The sequence below is a fragment of the Monodelphis domestica genome, chromosome 2, assembly GCF_027887165.1.
Source record: "Monodelphis domestica isolate mMonDom1 chromosome 2, mMonDom1.pri, whole genome shotgun sequence".
Lineage (NCBI taxonomy): Eukaryota > Metazoa > Chordata > Mammalia > Didelphimorphia > Didelphidae > Monodelphis > Monodelphis domestica.
In genome coordinates, this window is record NC_077228.1 from 166,234,161 (window position 1) to 166,261,465 (window position 27,305).

At 36.0% G+C, this 27,305-nt stretch overlaps 1 protein-coding gene across 1 annotated transcript; it reads left to right on the plus strand.

Moving 5' to 3' along the window:
* The first annotated feature begins 11,229 nt into the window (after positions 1–11,229).
* Positions 11,230–12,171, plus strand: LOC100030208 (olfactory receptor 6N1-like). Its single transcript, XM_001379735.2, has one exon. The coding sequence runs from the start codon at positions 11,230–11,232 to the stop codon at positions 12,169–12,171; it is 942 nt and encodes a 313-aa protein (XP_001379772.2).
* The last annotated feature ends 15,134 nt before the right edge of the window (positions 12,172–27,305 follow it).

Sequence of the window (27,305 nt, forward strand, 5' to 3'; positions counted from 1 at the left end):
GCCTCACTTAAATCCAATTCATACATGTCAAGACATCAACCCATAATGGCAATGGTCCTCTTTGAAAATGGAGGACAAACAACAACAATATGTATATCTATGTACATATATATATACATATATAAATGCATACACACATTTAGGAATGATTAACATGTATGTGCTATTTTTCAACTAGAAAGACAAAATACCTTCCTCAGAATATTTAATTGAAAGACATCCATTCAAATAGAATAAAAATCATATACAGATAGTTCCACAAATATACATATAGATTAAAATTTGCACCAGAAAAAAATTAAAGCATTCTTTGCTTCAGGGGAGATTGCTCAGAAATTTTATGAGCCAAGGAATAATTCAGCTAACTTTGCCTGGGTTCAATTTTCTTGGCCCTGGTGTTTTCCCCAAAGCACCAGAAGGTTGCAGGGGTGAGATGAGGGGATGGGAATAATTAATTTTTCCCACCAGCTGTCTGCTTGCATATTTGATTGTCTTATTTGGGTCAACAATCTGAAGTACTATAATTTGGACTTTTATCTAAGCCTTATCAACTCTAAATTGTATTGCCTCTTACAGGAGACTGCTGTTAATTTCCCCAAATTCCCTTTGCATCCCAGAAGACAAACTGAACTGTGCTAGAAACTCTTTGGCTACTATTTAAAATAAAAATTTCTTTTCCTGATCCCTATGTTTTTCCTCCTTTAAATGTAACATCTACCAGCTCACCTCCTATAGTATTATAGTACTTCTACTTTAAGAGTTGCTTGGCTATGGAGAACTTAGAACAAGAATTGCTCCAATCTAAAATACATATGACTCATCAATGCATTTCTTACCCTATGGTGAACTCCTAAGTAGTGTGGCAGATGAAACTCTTCTTTGAAATCATCAATTTGTTAACCAAATCAATTAGTCTAGGCCTAGATCTCAAGTAAGAGACATACACAATCACACTCCTTAATCAATTCTATAGAGTTTTTTAATCACATACAAATACAAACCATTAATGATACACACAAAAGGATATAATAAAGGAATATACAACCCTATCTGGACAAATTGAATGGGAGAAAGACAAACACAGAGATAAAGGAAGAGGCAGATAGAAGGGGCAAGGATGGTCATTGAATCCTTGCAGAAATGGATAGTGGGTGTCTTAAGACTTCAGAATGAACATGGGAAGTCTTGTATCTGAGATAAAGCCATGAAATGAAGAATTCAGACTGAGTCTATCAGATGACCATTTCGTTGAAAAGTTTTTTTTTTAATTTCTTACACTTTCCCCTTTTCTTTTTGCTGAGTATTGTAACATGTCTCATGTATATGTGTGAATTATAGCATATTCTTGTTCTCTTCTAAACTATCTTTCTTTTCTTTTTCTTTACATAAAGCCTATGATCTGTCATGAATGTTGTATATTGTATATTCTGTATATTGGTTGTGTCCAAGGGAGAAATAGTTGGAAGTCAGTGATTAACTAAAAATATACAGCTTTATATTTGGAAGTCAAGAATTGCATCTCTATCCATATAGCCGAAGTTTCATCTTAGGTTGGGGGCTTAAAAGCCATAGTTGTATAATCATATGAACTTTGTAAAGGGCTACCTTTCCTGGCTAAATGAGCTCTTCCTAGCAATCTGGTATGGCTAAATAGAACATTAATGCTTACAGAAAGAATCTCTACAGAGGGGCATGTAGAGAAGAGGAGTGTGATCTGAGGGAAGGCAATATTCAAAGGTGAGCCACATTGGAGGAGATAAACATGATCTGGGAGGAATCAATCTCCCTATTTTCCAGAGGGGAGGAGGAAAGTCCTTCTGAGAATTGCTGGTTACATTTATATGATACAAATAATCAAGGAGTTAAGCCAATGGGTGGTGGGAGACTTCCCTTATTTCTATTCAATGCATTTATAAGAAAATGTAATACAAAATTATTTCTAGGGGAAAGAGAGTACAAAAATTGAGGGAATTAAGAAAGGATTTCTATAGGAATTAGTATCTGAGCTGAGTTTTGAAGGAATTTTTAAAGGTTTTAAAAGATAGTGGTGAGAAGGAAATTTCTTATAGACAGGAGATATCTTTTAAGTAAAGGCCCAGAGTGGGGGATATAGAATACTGTTTACAGGGAAGTTGTAGCAAGCCAGTTTGTCTAGAATGGAAAGGGTGTGAAAGAGGCAATGGAAATGGTAGGGCATTTGAAGTCAGAATCTGAGTTAGAATACTAGCTCTGGGACTTATTATGTGCCATTGGACAAGTAATTTAATTTGTTTGAGTTTCCTCATTTGTAAAAGAAGGGAGCTGGACTTGGAGAGCTGTTTCCAACTGTGAATCTATAAGGAGTAGTTGTTGTTCAGTTATTTTCAGTAGTGTCTGACTCTTGATTGCTTATGAGGTTGAGGGAGAGAAAACTCCAGGATGAATGGTATTTATATCAATAGAGAAGGGGAAGTTCAAAGAAGGGATAAGTTTGAAGGCAAATATAATAAGATCTGTTTTGACCAAATTGATTTTGAGATGTCTAGCAGGCAGTACGAAAAATAGAATTTATGTGCAAGATTAGGGCTGGATATACGGATTTGGGGATAATTCACAAAGAGCTAATATTTTAACTCATGACAGCTGAGAAATAATGTGTGCAGCATTGTTACTTTTAGATTTTCTTCCATTATGTCTTCCTTGTGGTGAGTATAGAGTGTTCCTAACTGTCTATATAGGTTTAAGATTGAGGTTTATGCTGCTCCAAAATCTAAATTCAATATGCATGGAAACAGGAGAAACTAAGACATGATAAAACTGTATTTCAAATTCAAACTATATTTATACAACTTATTGTACTGGCTGAACTTACTTTTTCCCTTCATATCCTCAGGAAATGGTTCCTGGAAATGGAGTACAACATAATGGGTCTTATTAGTAAGCCTGATTCTTTTGGAAGGAACTCAAACTATTATCACACAATTGAATGGACTAGCATTCATCCATTCATACCTAGAATATGCCCTTCAGTCCCATAGATTCATTTCACTTTTCCTAATCCTAATCTTCATTGGTCATGCCACTTGGTGATGGAGTGACTATATTCAGTTAATTAGAGATCATTTGAATAAGAGTTGATATATATCTAGCATGATACTTTTCATTAATTTATTCCTCTGGACTCTATGGTTTGCAATATTCTTTTAATACTGTGGTGTTTAGAATGAAACACAATACTGCAAGGTAGTGTATAGATAAGGATCTATCACCTCCTTATGTCCAGAAGCTGTGCCTCTTGTCTTCAGTGCAGTTCAAGATCTGTTTAGTTGTCATATCAATCAATAAGTTATTTATTAAGCATCTACCATGTTCCAGGTATCAAACTGAGCTCAGAGGATACAAAGAAAGTCAAAAGACAGTCTCTTCTCTTCAGGAGTTCCAAATCCAATGGAAGCTCATATTGAATTTATGGTTCATCAAAACACCCAGATATTGTTTTTGACAAACTGATTGTGTAAATCTGCCTCTAATGTTGTACATGTGAAGAAAAAAAATTTTAAACCCAAGTATAAAACTTTATGCTAATCCATATTTGTAGCATACTAGGCATGTTGGCATCTGGGAAGTATGATTGATGTATTGATATTGTATTACCAGACACTTGGTCAGACCTCTTGATGGTCATTATATGGAAAGGGATAGGCGAGGCACTAGCAAAGGATGGGCAAATTTGTGGGCTGGGCCTTGACAGGGCCAGTCTGCCTCAGGGCCACGATGCCTCCAATTGGACTACACTCATTTGCAAAGCGAGGGTTGGATTAATCCCCATCTCTTTGATCTCGTCATTGTCAATTCAACCAATGTTAAAACCTATGTCATGTTACCTATTCGTTAATCCACATTCCTAAAAACCTTCAATAAATACTGGGGGAACTAGCATGAAACTCTCTCTTTCTAGCCTTTTACTAGCTCACTCCTACTAGCTCTCTTATTTTCACTCTTTTTCTCTTCCCCTCCTCTCCTCTTTCCCTCTTGCTTCACTATATCTCTTTCATAGTGATGCGGTCACCCCAGTGCTTCCTGTTGCTATAGGATGCACCAGGGAGTTGAGACTCCCCACCTTTTCTAGCTTTGCTGTCACCCTGGTGCCCCCTATTGCTATAGGGACACCAAGGAGTTAAGACTCCTCACTTTTCTAGTGACACTGTTGCCCCCAAAGCAGACTCTCTTGTCTAGGAGTATCAAGGAGTTGATACTCCCCACCTATTCTCTATTCCTCTTATTTCCTCGGAGTTCACGTTACTCCCTATGTGTTTCAACTTTTGTCTTTGAGTCATTATTATTCATTATATCCACTTCTTGCTTGGTTTTGATATTCTTCTTTCATCTATTCCTTCTTTGTTGGAGAATTCTTCCAGTTTTATGTCACTGACAAATTTTATTCAAGATTGTGAAGGTCTTTCTGAAATATGCCAGTATCATACAATTTTTAAGTTTTCTCACTGTTTTGTATCATCTGCACATTTGCTATCTAAGTGACTAATAAAAATGTTAAATACATCAGATGAAGTCCCAAACACTGGGATGCAACACTAGAGACCTCTTTCCAAATTTACCCTGATCCTTTAATCAGAATTCTTGAGGCCTGTTATTACCTCTTACTTAGGCTATAATGTTTTGTGTTGTCTACTTTTAGTTTTTAGTCCATTAATTTCCTCTTTTACACTATTGCCAGAGTAATCTCCATAACTCACCACCCTTTCTTACTTAAACATATTGGCTGTTGAATAGTCTAAATTCCTTCTGTGATTCTAGAATTTCTAACCAGTGCTTCAAATTCCTCCAAAATGTAGTCCTCACCTCCTTTCTCACATCCTCTTCATGTCTTCTATGCTCCAATCAAACAGTTTAGCTTCTCCCTATACCCCCAACAAATAGAATGTTATTTTTTCCATTTATGTTTTTTGAAAACTCACTTTGCCTTTCAAATTCCAGCTCAAATGCATTTTTATGAATGCTTAAAGAGGGAGGAGATGATTATTATGAACCCTTACGGTCCTCTTTCTCATAGAATTTCAATACAAAAATACTTCTTTCATGGGCATAAAAAAACCCTGTGAAATTCTGTTCCATGTTCACTAGATCATAGTCAACAACTGAGAGTGCCTCACAGGAATCTGAATTGGTCTTCTTCTCTCTATATACTCTTCTATTTGGTGACCTCATCAATTCCCTTGAATTCAGCTATCATCTCTATTCTGATCAATCTTAAATTGCCCCAACTTCTCTGTTGAAACTCATATCTCCAATTGCCTATTCGATATCTCAAACAATGTTCTGTAGAAAGAAACATGTAGAAAATAGAACTTTTTTATCTTTTATCTAGTTATCTTTTCACCCAAATTCTCTCTTCTTCCCAACTTTTTTGAAAATTTTATTTAATTAGTCAATTTAGAATATTATTCCTTGGTTAAAAGTCATGTTCTTTCCCTCCCCTTCTGCCATCCCCTCCTGTAGCCAACCCGCATTCCCACTGGGTTTTACATGTGTCTTTGATCAAAACCTATTTCCATATTGTTGATGTTTGCATTAGGGTGATCATTTACAGTCAACATCCCCAGTCATATGCCCATCAACCCATGTGATCAAGCAGTTGTTTTTCTTTTGTGTTTCTGCTCTCACAGTTCTCCCTTTGCATGTAGATAGCGTTCTTTCTCATAAATCCCTCTGAATTGTTCTGGATCATTGCATTGCTACTACTAGAGAAGTCCATCACATTTGATTGTACCACAGTGTATCAGTCTCTGTGTATAAGGTTCTCCTGGTTCTACACCTTTCACTCTGCATCAATTCCTGGAGGTCTTTCCAGTTCACATGGAATTCCTCCAGTTCATTATTCCTTTGGGCACAATAGTATCCCATCACCAACAGATACCACAATTTGTTCAGCCATTCCCCAATTGAAAGGCATCCCCTCATTTTCCGATTTTTCCACCATAAAGAGTGCAGCTGTGAATATTCTTGTTTAAGTCTTTTTCCTTATTATCTCTTTGGGGTATAAACCCAGCAGTGCTATGGCTGGATAAAAGGGCAGACAGTCTTTTAGTGCCCTTTGGGCATGCCTAATTTCTTTTTATTGATGAGGGTACATACTACCAAGTCACCCTGGTTCCCTAACTAGGTATCATCCTCTCTACTCCTCATTATCTCTCATCATACCCAATCAAGTACTATCCTTTTGACCTTTGTAACATCTTTCCTTTCTATGATCCTGGGGCAAGACCCTATCAACTCATGCCTAAACTATTGTGATAGCTTCCTAATTGGACTCCCTGCCATAAGTCTTTCCCCACTCCAAGCCATCCTCTCCTTAGCTGCCAAATTGATGTTCATGAAGTGAAGGTCTAACCATGTTCCCCCCTTCCTTAATAAACTCCACTGGCTCCTTGGCACCTCTGGATTGAAATATATGGAATTCAGAGCTCTTCAACATCCTCTCCTCACCTTTTCTAGTCTTCTTACACCTTCATTCTACCTCCCTCCTTCACATGCATTCATTCTGTGATCCAGTGACATTGACCTCCTCTTGTTTTTTGAACAAAACATACTTATCTCCAGATTCTGGGCATTTCCTTGGCTATCTGCCATATGTAAGATGCTCACTCTCTTCTCCTTTCTACCTCCTGGTTTCCCTGACTTCCTTCAAGTACCCACTAAAATCCTACCTTCTACAGGAAGCATTTTCTCAACTCCCTTAACTCATATAACTCCCTTACTTTCTTCTCTTATTTATTAACATTTATTTTGTATATATCTTGTTTGTTAATGGTTGTTTGCATGGCATCTTGCCTATTACATTGTGGTTTCCTTGAGAGTATAGATTGTCTTTCACCTGTTTTTGTGTCTCTCTCTAGCATGTAGCATGATACCAGACACACCGAATGCACTTAATAAATGCTTTTTGACTGACTAACAAAAATGCACAAAATAATGCACATAAGATTACCAAGGGAGCAAATTACATTGAAATAAAATAATATAATTATCTAATTCTTGCTACATGCATATAATATATTCAAAAATCTTTGATGACTTGAATTTAATTTCTTTTTGTATGCTTCAAAGAAAGATGCTAATGTCATAATGAAAACTAAATTAAGTGTTTATTTCAAAGAAACAAAATATTGAAAGAAAGGAAATCATATTCTTCACACCCATTTTTTACAGTAGTTAATCATGATGAGAATGAAATATACATGAAGTGTAAAGTGTCAGTGTTAGAAAATATAATAGGAGTTTCAACTTTGAACACAGTGCTTCAAGCCATGTTTGTAGGGTTAAACTGAAATAATAATAATAATGGATCTCTTTGAACTATTTCTGGGAGAATTAATCATGATCAATAGGTAAATAGTATAGATTCAGTATTATTTATATATATATATGTATATATATATATATGTATGTATGTATATTTAGGGTGGGAAAGGGAGGGGCAGGACTCCTCAAATGCCCCAAGTAAATGGTTGGTTGGCTAGTTTGGAATGTCTAGAAAGGGAGTAGAGAGATCTAAGAGAAACAAGAAATACAAGTGGGCATGCAAAGAAGGCTTTTTTAGACTTTCTTCATTTTAATATTTCTGGTTTATATTGCCTATATCTTGTTTTTGCATTGTTGTTTGTGTATTGTCACTGCCCTCAGATTGTGAGTATCTTGAGAGTTGTTTAATTGTTTTCAATCGTATCTGATTCTGTGACCCTATTTGGGCTTTTTGTGTGATAAAGATCCTAGAGTAGTTTGCCATTTCCTTCTCTATCTCATTTTACAGATGAGGAAATTGTGGTAAATGAGGCTAAGTGATTGACTCAGGGTTATATAACTAGTAAAATTTCAGACTGGATTTGGATTCAGATCTTCTTGACACTCCTGTAGCTTCCCTACAGAAAAGGGACTGTATTTAAAAAAAATTCAAGATTTAGCTTTCATAGAATATTTAGTAATCATTTTCTGACATTTTGCAGTCCATGTTCTTTCCCTCCCTCTTCCCTATTCTTCCTCTCCAAAACAGAGGTAATACGATACTGGTCATACATGTGTTATTATCCAATACATCTTTCCAAGTTTGTTACATTGTAAAAGGAGACTCATATCATTTATACTTGAGAAAAATTCATGGAGTAAATGAAGTGAAAAATATGGTAATGCAATCTGCATTCATAGGGAATATTTTTTTTTGCCTCTATTTGTATTCCCAGAATTGAGCACAGTGTCCAACACACAGTAGATGCTTTTTTTTTTCAATTTTAATTTTTTTAGCCCTTACATTCTGTCTTAGGTCTATCTAAGAATCAGTTCTGAGACAGAAGAGCTAGGCAACTGAATGTTTAGTGACTTGCCCAGGCTAGGTTAGGAAGTGTCTGAAATCAGATCTGAACCCAATACCTATTTCCAGGCCTATCACTCTTATTCCTGAGCTACACAGGTGCCCTGCAGTAGACACTTAAAGTTTTGTCAACTTGATTTGATAAGAAGTATTAGATGCATCTGTCTGAAGCAGTTTAGGGCAAAGCATTGAGTCAAAGAGTAGAGCTTCAGTGAACTGTACTGAGTAGATAATGAATATGAGGTACTTTAAAACTACAGTGATGCCTAACTATAAGCCTCCATTATCTTTATTAATAAGGGGTGGGGGAAGTGTTCATTGGAAGACAACACAAGAAAAATAATGCTTTGAGATTTATATTAGATTTAAAAAAAAGAGCTTTTACACAACAAAAGGAGAATATAAAACTATCCTTGTAATAGGATAGAAGTTGAGATAAAGTTCACCTATTTGTGATGTAGGTGTAGATATAAACATTTGAATTCTCTCTTCTCTGAAATAAAGTTTGCCACTCAGAACATGGGATCACTAAAGTCCAAATTAAGTCATTCAATGGTTTCTATTCCCTCAGAATATAGAAGACAGGAACATGTCTAGAATTGGTACCTAAGGGTTTAGATCAAAGGTCCCAAAGCTCATGAATCAACTGAAGAGTGAGATCAACCTCAAGTTCTTACATTCCCCCAAGGGAAGAGATACCTACCCTTGAGAAACAATATACATAGTGACTTCTATGGGGATAGTGTCAAGAGGAAGGAGCATAGTGATTCAAGTGCCTAAGGAGTGTGGGAGATGGAGCTACTGAGAGTCTACAGATAAGGGTAGAATGTCCAAGAAGCAGAAGATCTCTTGCATGATGTCTTCAGGTATGGGAGAGGTGGGAAGACATATGAGAAGGATAATGGTTATCGTGAGGACCAGCAGCAGTGTGGGGTGTGATTTCTTGTTCAATCAGATAGCAATATTATAGGGGAATGAATGTTGGATAAAATCCCACTAGTTCGTGTTACCCTGGACAAATAATTTAAACTGCTCAAGCTTCAGGTCCCTCACCTCTATAATTAATAATACCTATCCTGAATAACTGATGGGGTTGTTGTTAAAGAATTATGTAAGATAAAGTGTTTCACAAATTGTGATAAAAATGCCAACTATCATTGTTTTTACAGATTCCAAATCTAAGAAGAGGAAGCTAGAAGTATAGGGGTGCTAGTTCTGTCCTCTCTCCAAAATATTTCCTCTTCCATGATCCTCTCCATTGGTAACACTCCCCTCATAAAACTGTAGAATGTCAGAAGTGGAAGAGAATCTTGTGCCTCATCAATTTATTCTCGATATTCTTAAAGAGAATCTTAATCAAATCTCATTTTCCTAGCAAAGAAAATACGCTTCACCAAGAAGAAATGATTCGCCCAAGATTATATAGCTAATTAATAACAGAAGCAAGTCTAGAATCCAGTACAGTGCATATTTTACTATACCCTGCTGTCATCTAGCAAGTCCTCAGAAATTTCCTTTCCATAGCTGTCTCTTTTTATAATTCCTTAATTGGTGAATTTTCATTTGTCACTTCCCTTTTAGTACCCTATTATGGTTTCCTGATCTGGGGGGTATGATTCTTAGGGTCCTTGTTTCCTTCTCCTTTCATATCTGTTTTTTTTCCTGGGGAATCTTCCAGTTAAATCATCATGCCCCAAAGGGCAGCTTCATGATTGATCTTTCTTGTCTCTGAAAGGGATGGGGCAATACTTCCCTTCACACCTGATGGATTAGGGGCTCCTGGCAATGAGGAAAGTACTTTCTCAGAAAGCAACTGAATATGTTTGGTGAGAACTCGCATATTGTATATTTGTGAGAACAGTTTATGTTGGATCAAGAACCAGGAGATAGATAGATAGATAGAGAGAGAGAGAGAGAGAGAGAGAGAGAGAGAGAGAGAGAGAGAGAGAGAGAGAGAGTAAAAGTTTATGACTGTTGGATACCTTTTCATGGTAAGGAATGGATTAGTCAGGGACTTTGGCCCATGGTCCTGGAATCCTGCCTGGCTAAACTTGTGAGGCAAATGTCATGGAATAGAAAGCCTGTTGGACTTAGAACCAGGAAGCATGGTACTGACTCAGCACTTAACTAGCTATGTGACTTTGGATAAATCACTTCTCAGAATCCATTTATTTTAATTTTCTTCTTCATCACATGGAGATAGGAATACTTTTGCCCATAGTCTGCAGGGATGTTGCCCAGAAATTATTTTGGTTAAGAGCTGCATAAATGAAACTTCTTGTTATTTCCAAGCTATCTAAAGAACACTCTGCATACTTAAGATGAGGACTTTCATTAATGACTGTAAAAAAGTCTTACTTATCAGGGTGTGGAGGTGACTCTGGGTTCCTGAAGTCTATGCCGATAGACCCCGACACCCAGCAAGTTTTAACACGTTTTCAAAGTTTCAAGAGTAGACAGATGGTATCATCTTATCTAAAAAACAGTCTTTCTAAGTTTGTAGCTTCATCACCAGAGGAAAGGAAAAAGAAATCTATTTATCCTTTTATCTAGTCTTCTATTTCTTTGTTTATTTTTGCAATAGAAATTCATCATACCATTTCTTAAGACACAGAAGGGTCAAAATCTACATCTGTGGAGGAGAAAAAACTGATGAAATAATTGATCTTTTGATTAGAAGTATTGAAACAGAGAAGGGGAAAATGAGTCTCAAAGAAATGAAATGATTTGTCTATGGTCTCCTAGCTTGGAAATGGCAGATCTAGGAGTAGGAGTCCTTCACCTCAAATCCAGTGTCCTTTCCATTAAACCACCTAACTTTTTGACCTCCTCCCTATCACCACCACTTAATTCCAGTCCTGGGAGCCATGGATTGTGCTAATCAAACCTGGATCCAGAACTTTGTCCTGGTTGGCTTCACTCCTACCCCGTTCCTGCAACCATTCGCCTTCCTGGGTGTGCTGTTCATCTATCTCCTCACCTTGGCTGGTAACATGTTCATCATCGTCCTAGTCCAGGCTGACTCTGGGCTGGCTACACCCATGTATTTCTTTATCAGCATTCTGTCCTTCCTGGAACTCTGGTACATCAGCACCACAGTGCCCACCCTCCTATGCACAGTGCTTCATGGGCCCTCACCTGTCTCTCCTACAGTCTGCTTCACTCAGTTATATGTCTTCCACTCACTGGGTATGACTGAATGCTACCTTTTGGGTGTCATGGCCCTTGATCGCTACTTTGCTATTTGCCGCCCTCTCCATTACCATAGTCTTATGGGTGGCCAGGTGCGGGTATGGCTAGCAACTGCCTCTTGGGTGGCTGGCTTCTCTGCGGCACTCGTGCCCACCTGCCTCACTGCCTCATTGTCCTTCTGCCAAGTGGAGATTGCTCATTACTTCTGTGACCTTGCACCACTTATGCATCTGGCATGTGTGGACACTGCTTGGCATGCCCGGGTCCATGGAGCTGTGATTGGTGTGGCTACTGGTTGCAATTTTATCTTGATCTTGCTGTTGTATGGGGGCATCCTTAGGGCTGTGCTGAAGTTGCCAACAGCCACCAGTAGGGCTAAAGCTTTCTCTACCTGTTCTTCCCATATGATGGTGGTGACCTTGTTCTATGGCTCAGCCTTTGCTGTTTATGTAGGGTCCCCAGGTGGACGGGAAGAGGGCTCAGACAAACTCATTGCCTTGATATATGCCCTGCTTACTCCTTTTCTCAACCCTATCATCTACACTCTACGCAACAAGGAAGTGAAGGAGGCTGTGAAGAGGGTTGCCCATAGGTTTGGGGCAGTGCTGAAGGGCTGATGAATATTCTTCAGGTCTAACCTAGCCTTAGGGGAATCATTGGGAATATTTATTCAATTGGGCTGCCATAGGATGAGCTGTATAGCTAGAGCAAGAGTTAGTCAAGAAGTTAATCTATTACCCAGGACTAGTTTTATACACCCTTGTTTGGAGATGGAAAGGAGGGATCATGGACCCTAACCTTGGGAAGTGCCCAAGATAACATACTTTTTTTTTCTTTTTAAAATTTCTTTTTAAAGTTTTATTTAATTGATTAATTTAGAGCATTTTTCCAGGATTAAAAAAATTATGTTCTTTCCTTCCCCTTTTCTTATCCCCTTCCCATATCCCACGCATAATGCCACTGGGTTTTACATGTGTCTTTGGTCAAGACCTATTTCCATATTATTGATATTTGCACTAGGGTGATCATTTAGAGTTTATAACCCCCAATCATATCTCCATTGACACATGTGATAAAATAGTTGTTTTTCTTTGGTGTTTCTACTCCCACAGTTTTTCTTCTGAATGTGAATAGTGTTCTTCCTCATAAGTCCCTCCGAATTGTCTTAGATGATTGCATTGCTGCTAGCAGAGAAGTCCATTACATTCGATTGTGCCACAGTGTATCCGTCTCTCTGTATAATATTCTGGTTCTGCTCCTCTCGCTCTGCATCACTTCCTGAAGGTTGTTCCAGTTCCCATGGAATTCCTCCACTTTATTATTCCTTTTAGCACAATAGTATTCCATCACCAACATATACCACAATTTGTTCAACCATTCCCCAATTGAAGGGCATCCCCTCATTTTCCAATTTTTGCTACCACAAAGAGCGCAGCTAAGAATATTCCAAGATACATACTTCTGAAATAACAAGCACAACCACAACCGTGACAATATGCTTCATCTGTAGATCACTTTATGGTTTGCAAAGTGCTCTCATGTGTATCATCTATTAGCCCGATGCAATAATGGAAATTAATAAAGTGCAGGCATTATATGTCTATTTTACAGGAGAGGAAACTGGCACTCAGAGACCAAAAGTTACTTGCCTAAAAGATCAGAATTAGTGGTATCTAACTTTTTGTTCCATTCTCTTTCTCCTTCAAAAACCATATGGAGAAATTACTTCAATCTTATATTGCCTGAGTTAGCTCTAGAAGGCAGCCCTGGATGGATTGGGAGAGATCATGCTGGAAAGAAGATCCTAATATTTTACAGTTGGAAGGGACCTAAGAGATGATTATGCCCAACCCCCTTATTTTATAAAGAAACTGAGGCCCAGAAGTGACTTATACAAGATCACACAGATTGGGAATATTAATAATACATATGCCACACATACTGTGTGTCAGGCACTAGGCTAAGCACTTCAAAAGTATTATCTCATTATCTGCTTTAATTATTTTATTTTATACTATTGGTTTCCTGTGTTAGGATATACTCCGAGGAGATTGCTTTAAAAGAGTAGACTGAATTTTTAGAGGCTTTGAGGAGTCATGGTACAATCTGATCCTAAAAGAGCATATCCACAGACAAACAATGATAACTTGCATGAATTAGCTTAATTTAAATTTAATTGTTTTTTTTTAATGAACAAAAATTATTTTCTCTTTCTTGCCTTCCCCCATCCCCCATTGAGAGATCTTATATGTAACATGTAAACTTGAGACTTACAACTATAAAAGGCATTACTTGGATGCTAGAGTGCCAGACCTGGAATCAGGAAGATCTGAGTTCAAATTTGGCCCTAAACGTTTACTAGCTATGCACGACCCTGGACAAGTCACTTAGTCCCTGTTTGCCTCAGTTTTCTCATCTATAATATGAGGATGATAATAACATCTATTTCCTAGGGCAATGGTAAGAATCATCAAATGAGATAATTATAATTCACTTAGTACTGTCTCTGGGACATAGTAAGTACTATATAAATGTTGTTGTTCAGTTGTGTCTGAGTCTTCTTGACACTGTGGACCCTTCTGTCCATGAGGTTGTTTTGGCAAAGATATTGGATTGGTTTGCCAATTCCTTATCTAGTGGATTAAGGTAAACAGAAGTTAAGTGGCTTACTCAGGGTCTTATAACTACTAAGTATCTGGAGCTAGACTTGGACTCAGGTCTTCTTGACTCAGATCCAACACTATATCTGAGGCATCTAGCTTCTATATAAATGCTAGCTATTGTTATTATTATTATTAATTATTATTATTATTATTAATATCCTCCTCCTCCTCCATTTCTAGGTAGTTCCATTTCATAGCCCAGAAAGGCAAGTCTCAGACTGGCTTACATAAGATCAATTCACCTTAGTTTTATTCAATTCATTCAGTTCAACAAAAGCACAGTCAGAGGTATCAATGTATTGGTGATATAGAGCAATACAATCAGCCTCTATGTTCAACGATCTTCTATTCTACTTGGAGGGCATATGCAACCCCTACAGCTACAAATAATTCATCATAATTTGAGAAAAGAGAAGAGACTAGTAATTTCTCTTCCTGTGTCTGAAGTATTCTTTTTAGTGAGTCAGGGTCATATTTGAATCATAAACAAAACTACAAATAGGGTGAGGCAATCAGGGCTTTTGTCAAGGGCTCTAAAGTTTTCTTGTTATTGCTCAGTCATTTTTTGAGGCTTGTCCAACTCTTTGTGACTCCATTTAGGGTTTTATTGGCAAAGATACTGGAATGGTTTGCCATTTCTTTCTCCAGATCATTTTACAGATGAGGAAACTGAGGCAAATGGAGCTAAGTGACTTGCCTAGGGTGTCTGAGACTGGATTTGGACTCAGGTCTTTCTGCACTAAAGTTTAGGGGTCAGAAACAACTGAATTTAGCAACTCTAAAATAAGAATGAATAGTTAAGAGAGGTAACCTCCCAAGCAGCCTGTGCTAGGCTTCTTTTCCTCTCCTTTGAATTGGTGTTATAGTACACTGAGTTCTTTCCTCACTCCCAAATGAATTGTTCTTTAACAGTTGATTTAGGGCCACGTTTTATGGTGTTTTGCTTACAATAGGTCTGTGAATGTTATAGACAACATGCAAATTCACAAGTACATTTAAAAACTGTGTCATGTAATCCTTAAAAAAAAGTCATAGACAATATATAGGTGGCTAGTCTAGCACAGGTACCATTCATCTCTCCTAAATGCCTCTATCCTTATAGATTACATACACCTCTTCTCTTTGTTCAGCTATTTTTCCGAGTCTGGATTTGCCCTCAAATAATGGTACTAGAGTATATATAAAGTAACACCTAGAGCTCTAGTCACAGTATTTGACAGCTTTACCCCTAGCTGTGATATAGGCTTATATCTAATATTAATCTCCTAATACATGAGTTGATCCATGGTCTTATCAATGTGGGTTCTCTCTCTCCAAACAGTGCAACTCATAGTTCATTGATGATTCCTCATCAGGACAATGAGTTGTACAGTAGATAGTATGTCAGGCTTGAAGTCAAGGAGATTCTTCTTCCCCAGTTTAAATCTGACCTCAGACATAAGTTGTGTGATCCTGGAAAAGTCACTTAACTTTGCCTCAGTTCTTCATCTGTAAAAATGAGCTGGAGTAGGAAATGGCAAATCACTCAGTTATCTTTGCCAAGAAACCCAAAATGAGATTATGAAGAATCATACATGACTAAAAATGACTGAGCAACCATAATAACATCCTATGTATTTTGGCCCAGATTCTTCCTTCCACAGACAAAAATGTCCAATGTACTGGACACCTTCCTCTGGGTCTTTTCTTTTTTTTAAATTTCTTTTTTTTAATCTGGTCAATTTCAAACATTATTCCTTGGTTACAAAAATCATTTTCTATTGCTCCCTTCGCTCCCCCTTCCCCTCCCATAGTCTCTGGGTCTTTTCAACTCAATTCAGTTCAATGCAATTCAATTCAAATAAAATTTGCAGCAAAGTTTCTCTCAAACTTATCTTGCTGTCTCTTACTTTTATTTTATTTGAGCACTACATTGAGATTATTGCTCTGGCCTGATTACTCCCTAACTTGTATTGTACAGTGCGCCCCTAAAGTATTAATAAAGCTTAAAGTTGCACTAAGACTTTTGGGATACTCTGCATTTATCTATTTACATTATGCCTTTCCCTCACTCCCCACTAGTAGAATGAAAGCTCTGAGTGTAAATAACCTTTATTTAAAGACTTATTATGTGCTGAGGGTATGAAATGTCATTTAAAGATCTGTGTGAAATTGGTGTGATAGTGAAACTTCCACACTGATTGGTTCTGACTTGAGTCAATTTGTATTCTCAAATCAATATCTTGCATATAAAATGACAGAATCTCAGAGGCAAAAGATACCTTTCAGGCCATCTGGTCCAACTTATACCTGAACACATCACTCTACAAAATCAAAAGTAGCGTCCAGAAATACATGCGCATCCCTCAGACCCTTTTCAGGGGATCCATGAGCTCAATCTATTTTCATAATATTACTAAGATGGTTGATGGTTTAATTTTTAACACATTAAATATAAATAAATATAATTTACACAAACAGAAGCTCTTTATGGTCCTCAATAATTTTTAAGTACGGAAAAGGTTCCTGAAGTCAAATAGTTTGGAAAGCCACTCTTCTATAATGTGAGTAAGGAGTGGTCATCCAACTTTTCCTTAAAGATCCCATTATTTCCCAAGGTATTTTAACATTTTTTAAGAGGCAAGGTGTGGATAAATGGTAGAAAGCTTTCCTTTTGCCTCTCCACAAATTCTACCCATTTACATTAATTTTGCCTTCTGGAGCAAAAACCTGAGCAAGTCAAATCTGTTTTGATCAGAGGAATGGAACTAGCTAAGACCATTATTATCTCAGCTATCCTTCTCTTTGATGAGCCCACCTCCTGTGTTTTTATTATACAAATACTTGATTAAGTTTTGAGTATTTTTTACAGTACTATTTCCTTTCTGTGGAAGGTCCGGGTGAGTTTACATGTTTCAGATTGAGTCTTTTGACTTTCTCTGGGAAGGGACTGGACTGAATAACCAGGTCCTAATTAGTATGAATAATGTATTCCCTAAAGTGGTCGTATTATTCTAAATCTGACTCCATATTTCCATTGGGCTAGAGCAAATTACCAGAGTTTACATAATTATAACTTCAAGGAGTACAAATTCAAATACATGTGCAGTTGCTTAGTAAAATCATAGTGGTAATGATGGTTGTGATGATGGTGGCTATCATGGCTTCTTCCATCTCCAAACTGACATTAATTCTCTCAATGGGGTTATGGGGTAGGAGTTGTGAAGGTGCAACCTTATGTGATAGCACATTCTGGCTCTAGGGGTGCTCAAACAGAGATGAGGCCTCTAAGTTTTCATCTAACACTGATTTGATTATTTTAATTATGTGTCATTCTCCTCTAAACCAGTCTCCTAATAGTTGCTAAAATAATCTTCCTAAGGCATAAGTCTGGTCAAGTGGCTCGGTGATTACACAGAAGGATAAAAAAGTTCTTTAGCCTGGAATTCAAAGCTTTCCACCATTTAGATCCAATTTTTTAATTTTTAATCTTATTTTATATTATCTAAATCCATGTAAGTTATACCATTTGTCTAGGACACTAATTATTTCTTGAACTTAATATTGCATCTCTCACTTTTGTGCATTTCTATAAACTCTCACATCAAGAACACATGTGATACCCAGTGGAATCGTGCGTCGGCTATGGGATAGGTGGGGTGGGGGAGAGAAAAAGAAAATGATCTTTGTTTCCAATGAATTATGTTCGGAAATGACCAAATAAAATAATGTTAAAAAAAACACTAACTCCAACTCTAAATTTTTAGAGTTTTAAATTTAAATTTTTAAATTTAAATTTTCTGACTCTAAATTTTTCTTTTTCAAGTCCCCTCTCTGATTTCACATTCTTTCTGAAGCCTTCCTTGACTTTTCTAATTGTTAATATTCTTTCTTTTCTCAAATTACCTTGGATTTCCTTCTCTTTGTATAACCTCTCTCATATTCCCCCTCCACCATGTTACCTCAAGTTTAAGACAGATTATCTTATGGGTGTGAGTTGACATCCATGCAAAACCACAGTTCATCAGAGTTTACTGATGTGTATTTTTCATCAGCCAACCAGAGCCACTATTAGTTCAAAGTAAAACTATAGAAGCATCATGTGAAACTGTGGTGACAAGATTTGCTATGCAAATCAAAATTGGGGTAAGACCAAAAGGTCCAGTTGAAACAATCTCTACTCGAGTTCTTTTATTCTGTTCTACATCCTTGACTTTGTTATACAATTATTCAAGGAAAAAATGACACAGTCTCTACATTTATACATGCCCTGTTCTCTTCAGGATAATGCATTTTTTTGAGCAGAGACTTTCTGCTTTGTCTTTCTACTCCACCATATAACACTGAATCTTTAATATGGTATCTACTTTAAAAATATTTGTTGAATTACTTGATTACATGTGTTGATGAGGATATGATTGGGGATGTAGACTTTAAATAATCACCATAGTGCAATTATCAATAATATGGAAATAGGTCTTGATCAGTGATACATGTAAAACTCAATGGAATTGTGGGTTGGCTACAGGGGGAGAAGGAGGGGAGGGAAAGAACATGAATCATGTAACAGTGGAAAAATACTCTAAATTAATTAATTAAATAAAAAATTTCAATCCATAAAAAAAAGAAAAATATTTTTTTTAATCTAAATGGCTTAAGCCCTATGGGATCTCAAAGAAAATCTTCCATCCATTTCTACTGATCACTCCCACTAGGCTGGGATTCACCCTTGGGAATTCCTTTCATTCCTTTCCATTTATCAAAGTACAATGCTTCCAACTCTCTGTCCTCTCCATATTGGCCCATTGTAAATATCATCACCTCAAAGGAAATGTTGAGATTACATAAAGAAATCAAGTATCATTCCTATCCTACATAAGGTCCTTGGCTCACATGGACGAGGTTAGTTTCTAAGGAATCTGACCCCAGAACTGTCAGTATTTTTTTGTTGTTGTTGCTTTGCCCCCAGCCCATGAATAAAACTTTAATGAAATATATAATAAGAAGCCTAAGAATAGTTCATGTCTAGGAGTTTCCTATATATTCCAACAGAGTCTCCTTTCACAAAGGTACTGAATTCATAATAAGGTCTTCAGGTATGAAGCAGCTTTTTCTTTCCTCTACTACAGAAGATTCATAAATTGTAAATCCCAGTTGTATATGAACAAATGAACAGATCCAGGAAACATAACATACTCAGAGAGCCCATTCTCTAGACTCTTAGGAAGGTTAAAGATGCACATTTTTTATTTATTTTGGATCTATACCTTCTGACCACCCCAGCAATATCATGGAAGGATGGCAAAGTTCAGCTTTGCTGGCTGCTCATGTCACCCCACTGTTACCATATAAATGTTCCTTTGATAAATATGGTGTTAAGGAAATTTCTCTCTAGGTAGCTGGTACTAAGGATATGCTGGTAATATGTAACAACCAACTTTCTAGGGAAAAATGTAGGCTAGGTACGCTTTTATATTAAATCTGTATTATTAACATGGTCTCCACCAACTTCATAAGTCAAGACAATCAGCAAAACAATAAACCAAGTCTTGATTTTTAAGTCTTTGTTAATTTCTGAAGTATAAATGCTCATGATGAAAAATTAACAATTGACCCCTGGCCAGTACTCTGTTTGAATTAAGTTGTGGTTACCCATGAGTCAGTTCATTTCTCTCTTCTTCTACATAGGAATTTTTAGTCCAGGAACAATGTCCTTGAATTTTCCTCCAATAGCAACTACATATCTCCCACTGCCATGTATTCTTGTTTAATTATCATTGTTCCTCCTGGTGACTGTAGGGAAGGAGAATGATCTTGGAGCTCAAGTGAGAGAAAGCATATAAAATGGGTCTCCTTTATTTGACCATTCCAAAATGGGTTGGTTCATAGGTTACATATCACAAGGATTCCTCTTCTCATAAGAATCTGTCCTCTTGGTACTCAGTTAACTAATTATAAAGAAGCAACACTAATAACTAGGGTTCGATCAGATAAGTACCTTGTGCCCATGAAGCAAAGAATTCTGGGCCCACATTTCTCAGAATGGGACTAGGACTCATTCTACCTCTAAGGAAGGTTTATCCTTTTGACAAAGGTTCCATACTTATCCTGTGCTCTCATCACTCTGATTGGGAGACTCATTAAAACAATCACCTTTGCTACATATGCACCTGGTGCCTGGGTTTTGCCTATTTAATCTTGGGATTGAAAACAGAACTGGAACCACAAAACTTCCAGGCAACAAATTCCTGACATGTGGGAGTCTCAAGAAAATGTTTTGGCTGAATGATTTTAAAAGATATTGAGGGGGCAGCTGGGTAGCTCAGTGGATTGAGAGCCAGGCCTAGAGATGGGAGGTCCTAGGTTCAAATCTGACTTCAGACACCTCCCAGCTGTGTGACCCTGGGCAACTCATTTAACCCCATTGCCTAGCCCTTACCACTCTTCTGCCTTGGAACCAATACACAATATTGATTCCAAGTTGGAAGGTAAGGGTTTTAAAAAAAGATATTGAGTCATAGTATCAATTTCACAAAGGTATAGACTGAGGAATTATTCTGGAGGTTCCCTTATCAAGACTATGAATCTACTACACAATTGTGTTTTCAAAATTGCAAGTTTAATTCCAATCTCAAATGAAAACTGATAAAAATTACTACTAATTAACATTTCCATTGGAAATGAATGAATGAATAAAAATCCATTAAACATTTATTATGTACTAGGGAGGATACATATAAAACATTGAGAAAATCCCTGTCATCATGAAGCTTATATTCTAAAGGATGGAGGGAGACAATATATGCAATATATAAGGGGGAATACTGGTTAGGGAAAGGTGTTTTGGTTTGGAAAGTAATAGTGATAGTGAATATAGTCATAAGGGAGTATACTGACATATCTTTTGCAGTTGCAAAGGCAGTATTGATTTAATAATCATTCCAGAACTAGAAAGCTGAGGAGAGGGGCCAAGTTTACACAAATGGTGAGATAATATGAGGGTATAAAGTGAAAGATATCTGGACCCTCCTAGATAGAAGGGATTTTGTTAGGTACTACCTGATTAGGAAACTATTAGTCATAGATTCTATGGTTGAAAGGCGTAAGCCCTCCAAAAGGATTAGTTTCTGCATGGTAGAGTTCATCAGTAGGTAGGATAGAAAAAAAGGTGGTTGTGGTATAAAGCAATAGTCATTTCTTCTGTAATAGAATGAATCTCTGTAAAAAATCTATTTGCCTCATTTTAGGTTATTGACTTGTAAAGACAATAATAAACTAGATTGGGAATGATAAACAGTGGAAAGTAATTTGTTAAATATTTCTAGGAAAGCTTGGTATTTAGAAGCAATAGTTCATTGCTTGAACTATCACTGTCATAAATAGAAGTATTCCTAATAGAAGATATTAGCACATTTTCACACCTTTCTTAAGGGATTTCCTCCCAAGTACAGCTTCAGCTTCTGTGAGTTTCTATTCAAGGTCTACTAGTTTCAGATTCATTCCTCCACATTCAATAATTCTGATGAATTCAACTTCTCTCTGACCATTTTTACAAATGAAAAGTATGGGTAAGCATCTGTCATGGTAATGTCGAATCCCATTATTCACAATGGCTTTAACAAATTTAGTTTCTGGAAACTTTCTTGCTAGGAGACGAAGATGCTGATTAAGCAGTAAACACAATGGGATGCTTGATCTATACAACTGGATTATAGCCCACACATCATTTCTTGGCTTTGTATTTTTTTTTTATTGGTCAGGATCCAACAGACTTTTAGTGTAGGGGCCCTATAGGAAAATTACAAACCACCTAATTCTTCATTAATTTCATTGTAAACCATGTAATTTTTATGAAAAAGGGCTAGTTTGATGGGGTTTACCTAAATGATAATGGCCAAAGAGAGCTATTGTCTTGACTCTGGGAGAATTTTTGTGAGGCAATGTGCTGTGGTGAGAAAAAAAAGTGAAAACAAAAATCCCCACTGAAGAGGCAGAAAACTGGGTTTAGATTCCTACTTACTAGTCTTGTGACTTTACCACCTAACTTCCTTAACTTCCTTTCTTCCCCTTTCCTTCTCTCTCTTCTTCTCTTTCCCTCTCATCCTCCCTTCCTACTTCTCTCCCTTCTGTTTCCTCCCTCCCTCCCTCCCTCCCTCCTTTCCTTCGTTCGTTAATTCGTGCCTCCCTCCCTCCCTCCCTCTCTTTCTCTTTCTTTCTTTCTTTCTTTCTTTCTTTCTTTCTTTCTTTCTTTCTTTCTTTCTTTCTTTCTTTCTTTCTTTCTTTCTTTCTTTCTTTCTTTCTTTCTTTCTTTCTTTCTTTCTTTCTTTCTTTCTTTCTTTCTTTCTTTCTTTCTTTCTTTCTTTCTTTCTTTCTTTCTTTCTTTCTTTCTTTCTTTCTTTCTTTTTCTTTCTTTCTTTTCCTTCCTTCCTTCCTTCCTTTTTTCTTTCCTTCCTTTTCTTTCTTTTTCCTATCTTCTTCCTTCCTTCTTTTTCTTTCCTTCTTTCACTTCCTTTCTTTTCTTTCCTTTTCCTTCCTCTCTTCCTTTTCTCCATCTCCTCTAAGCTGAAAATTCAGGGCTCCTCAGAGATCTAATCTACATGGGAGTTTTGATTTGTTCCGTTTCTCATATGAAACTAGTTTATCCCTCCTCACAGGACTCAAATGATGTAATATCTTTAAAACACTCACCACAGTTCTTGGTACATAGTAGGTTCTTCATAAAAGCCTTAGTATCTAGAATTAGAGGTAGGTGCCATTACTATAATTTATTGAAACAAGGTTTTCTTATCTGTAAAAGGTGAGTATTGAATTTTATATTACCTATATGGCAAGAATATTAAAGAGAAAATGTTCTATTAATGTTACCTCATTATTTACTTTCTATGTATTCATCACTACCCATCCTATTACTCCTCCTCCTCTTCAATATTATTGTTTTGAAGGCAAATTGATGACTTTCATTTTTCCTAAAAATTATTTCTGATAACCCCTTTCCCTCCATCACAATGAGCCTTCCCTTGCAACAAAGGGAAATAGAAAGGAAAATAAAAACCACTGAAACATTCTCTTTAAATATTTAGATTTCTTACCCATATTCTCCATCTCAGTAACAAATAGGAGAAATATTTCCTCATCTTCTCTTTGACCAATAATAATAAAAATGTATGTATTTTATGTAGTATTTTCAAGAGCTTTTTTATGATTTCAAGTCATTTGCACATAATGTCATCTAATTTTTACAATAATCTTGGGAGAATAGGCAAGAAAGCCTTACTATTACCTTCATCTTACAGATGAAGAAATTGAGTATGAGAAATTTTAAGAATACAATAAACTAGATGCTGGTCAATGCAGGCAACCAAACTGGATTTTTTTTTTAGGGGACACAATTTATTATTTATTTATTATTTATGTATTTTTATTTTTTCCATGGTTAAATGATTCTTGTTGTCTCTCTCCCCTCTTCCCTCCTTGCTTCCAGAGTAGACAAACAATTTCACTGGGTTACATATATATTATTGCTCAAATCCTATTTCCATATTATTCATTTTTATAATAGAGTAATCTTTTAAAACCAAACCCCCCAAACATATACTGATATAAACAAGTGATAAATTATATCTTTTCTTCTGGATTTCTACTCCCACAGTCCTTTTCCCAGATGTGGATAGCATTCTTTCTCATAAGTCCCTCAGAATTGTCTTGAATCATTGCATTGTTTTTAGGATCAGTCAATCACATTAGATTGTCCCACGGTGTTTCAGTTATCATGTATAATGTTCTCCTGGTTCTGCTTATTTCACTCCACATCAGTTCATGTAGGTCTTTCCAGTTCTTATAGAAATCAAGCAGTTCATCATTCCAATAGCACAATCTCCAGCATATATCACAATTTGTTCAGCCATTTTCTAATTGAGGGACACCCCCTCATTTTCTACTGTTTTGCCACCAAAAAACTGCAACTATAAATATTTTTGTACAACCAAAACTTTTCCTATTAAAAAAATCTCTTTCAAATACATATCTAGCAGTGGTATTGCTGGGTCTTTCTTTTAAATCTCTTTGGGCATAATTCCAAATTGCTTTCCAGAATGGTTGGATCAATTCACAACTCTACCAGCAATACATTAATGTCCCAATTTTTCCACATCCCCTCAAACATTTATTATTTTCTTTTCCTGTAATATTGACTATTTGATTTGGTTTTCTCTAATGAGGAGGGATTTCAAACATTTTTCATATGATTATTTAGAGTTTTGAATTCTTCATATGAAAACTGCCTATTCGTATCTCTTGACTATTTATCAATTGGGGAATGATTTGATTTCTTATAAATTTGACTTAATTCTTTGTATATTTGAGAAATTAGTCAGAGAATTTTATTATCATTTCTTTCCCCAGTTTGTTACTTCCCCTTTAATTTTTGTTGCATTGGTTTTGTTTGTACAAAAACTTTTAAATTTAATATAATCAAAATTATCCATTTTACACCTTGTAATGTTCTCTATTTCTTCTATTTATTGCCAGGTCTTAAATTCTTCCCTTCTCCACAGATCTGACAGGTATACTATTCCATGTTAACCTAAATTACTAATAATATCACTTTTTATGTTCAAATCATATACTCATTTTGAACTTATCGTGGTATAGGGTGTGAGGTATTAATCTAAACCTTATTTTTGCCATACTGTTTTCCAATTTTCTTGCAGTTTTTGTCAAATAGTGTGTTCTTATCCCAAAAGCTAGATTCTTTGGGTTTATAGAACACATGATTAATGAGGTTATTTATCCCTCTTCTATACCATTAATCCACCATTCTATCTCTTAGCTAATACCAGATTGTTTTGATGATCACTGTTTTATATTAGTTTAAGATCTGGTACTACTAGGCCACCATTCTTCATTTTTTTTAAATTAGTCCCCCTGATATTCTTGATGATTTGTTCTTCCAGATGAGTATTGTTATTATTCTTTCTAATTCTATAAAATAATTTATTGATAGTTTGATAGGGATGGCCCCATCAATGAATAAGTGAATAAGGAAATTAATTTAGGTAGGATTTTCATCTTTGCCATATTAGCTCATCCTATCCATGAGCAATTAATGTTTTCCAATTGTTTAATCTAGTTATATTTGTGTGGAAAGTGTTTTGTAATTATGTTCATATAATTCTTGTGTATGTCTTGGCAAACAGATTCCCAATTAAATTTTATGTTGTTTAGAGTGCTTATAAATGGAGTTTCTCTTTCTAACTCTTGCTGCTGATTTCTTTTGGGGGTAATATATAGAAATGCTAATGATTTATATGGGTTTTACTTTGTAACCTGCAATTTTGCTAAAATTATTGATTATTTTCCTAGCTTTTCAGTTGATTTTCTAGGATTCTCTAAGTGTACCATCATATCATCTGCAAAGAGTTAGTTTCCTCATTGCCTCCTTTAATCCCTTTAATTTCTCTTTCTTCTCTAATTTCTACAGATAACATTTCTAGAATAATATGAATTAATAGTGATGATAATGGGCATCCTTCACTCATGCTGTTATTGGGAAGGCTTCTAACTTATTCCCATTGCAGATGATACTTGCTGATGGTTTTACATAAATACTACTGTAACAGTTAAATTAATCTCTTGTAATAAAAGGTATATTTTTAGAGGTTTATTAAGATTATTAGAAATCAAGGAAATAAGAAAATACAAAATAAGAAAAGCATGTGCTTAGGGCTGAATAGCCCATTCACAGCCACTTTACATCTTACCTGCCACGTAGAGAGATGGGTGTGCTTAGAAGCGGAAGGAAGAAGAGAGGCTCTTGGGAGGCAGAGAGCCCTTCAAATAAAAATTGTGTTCTCACACTCAGGTGAGATTATAGGGAATTCTGGGAAGTACCAAGGACTTCTGGGGATTGAAGTCTGAGGTTCAAATTTCCATTTTTACACTACTCATTATTTCAGGGAAAGGCCCTTTTATCCCTATACATTCTGATGTTTTCAATAGGAATAGTTATATATTTTCAAAGGCTTTTTCTGAATCTATTGAGATAATCATGTGATTTCTGTTGGTTTGATTATTAATAATATCAATTATGTGGACAGTTTTCCCAATATTAAACCATCCTTACATTCCTGGTATAAATATTACCTGGTCATAGTGAATAACCCTTGTGAAAACTGGCTGTAATTTCTTTGCTAGTATTTTATTCAAGTATTTTATTCTGCATCTATGTTCATTAAGGAGATGGATCTGTAGTTTTCTTTATCTGTTTTTGGTCTGCCTGGCTTAGGCCATATTTGTGTCATAAAAATAATTTGGTAAGACTCCTTCTTTTCTTAGGTTGTCAATAGTTTGTACAATATTAGAATTAGTTGTTCTCTAAATGTTTGATAGAATTCACTTGTGAATCTCTCTGGCCCTGGGAATTTTTTCCTGCGGAGTTCATTGATAGTTTGTTCAATTTCTTTTTCTGAGATGGAATTACTTAAGTATTCTATTTCCTCTTTTAATCTAGGCAATTTATATTTTTGTAAATGTTCATCCATTTCACCTAGATTGTCATATTTTTTTGTCATATAGTTGGGCAAAATAGCTCCTAATAATTGCCTTAATTTCCTCTTCATTAGAGGTATAATCCACATTTTCCTTTTTGATACTGATAATTTGATTCTTTCTTTTTTGATTAGATTAACAAATACTTTATTTTATTTGTATTTTTTCAAAGAACCAACTCCTATTCTTATTTATTAGTTCAATAGTTCTTTTATTTTCAATTTTATTAATTTCTTCTTTGACTTAGGATTTTTAATTTAGTCTTCTCCTGGGTTTTAAAATTTGTTCTTTTTCTAGTTGTTTTAGTTGCATACCCAAATTTTTGATCTCCACTTTCCTTATTTTGTTGATATAGGCACTCTGGGATATAAATTTTCCCCTGGGTACTGCTTTGGCTGTACTTTGGCTGTAATTGTCATTCTCTTTAATGAAGTCTATAATTGTTTCTATGATTTCTTCTTTGATCTACATGTTTTGAAGAATTAGATAAGATAGTTTATAATTAATTTTTAATTTGCCTTTCCATGAACCTTTCCTAATTATATTTTTATCATTATTATCTG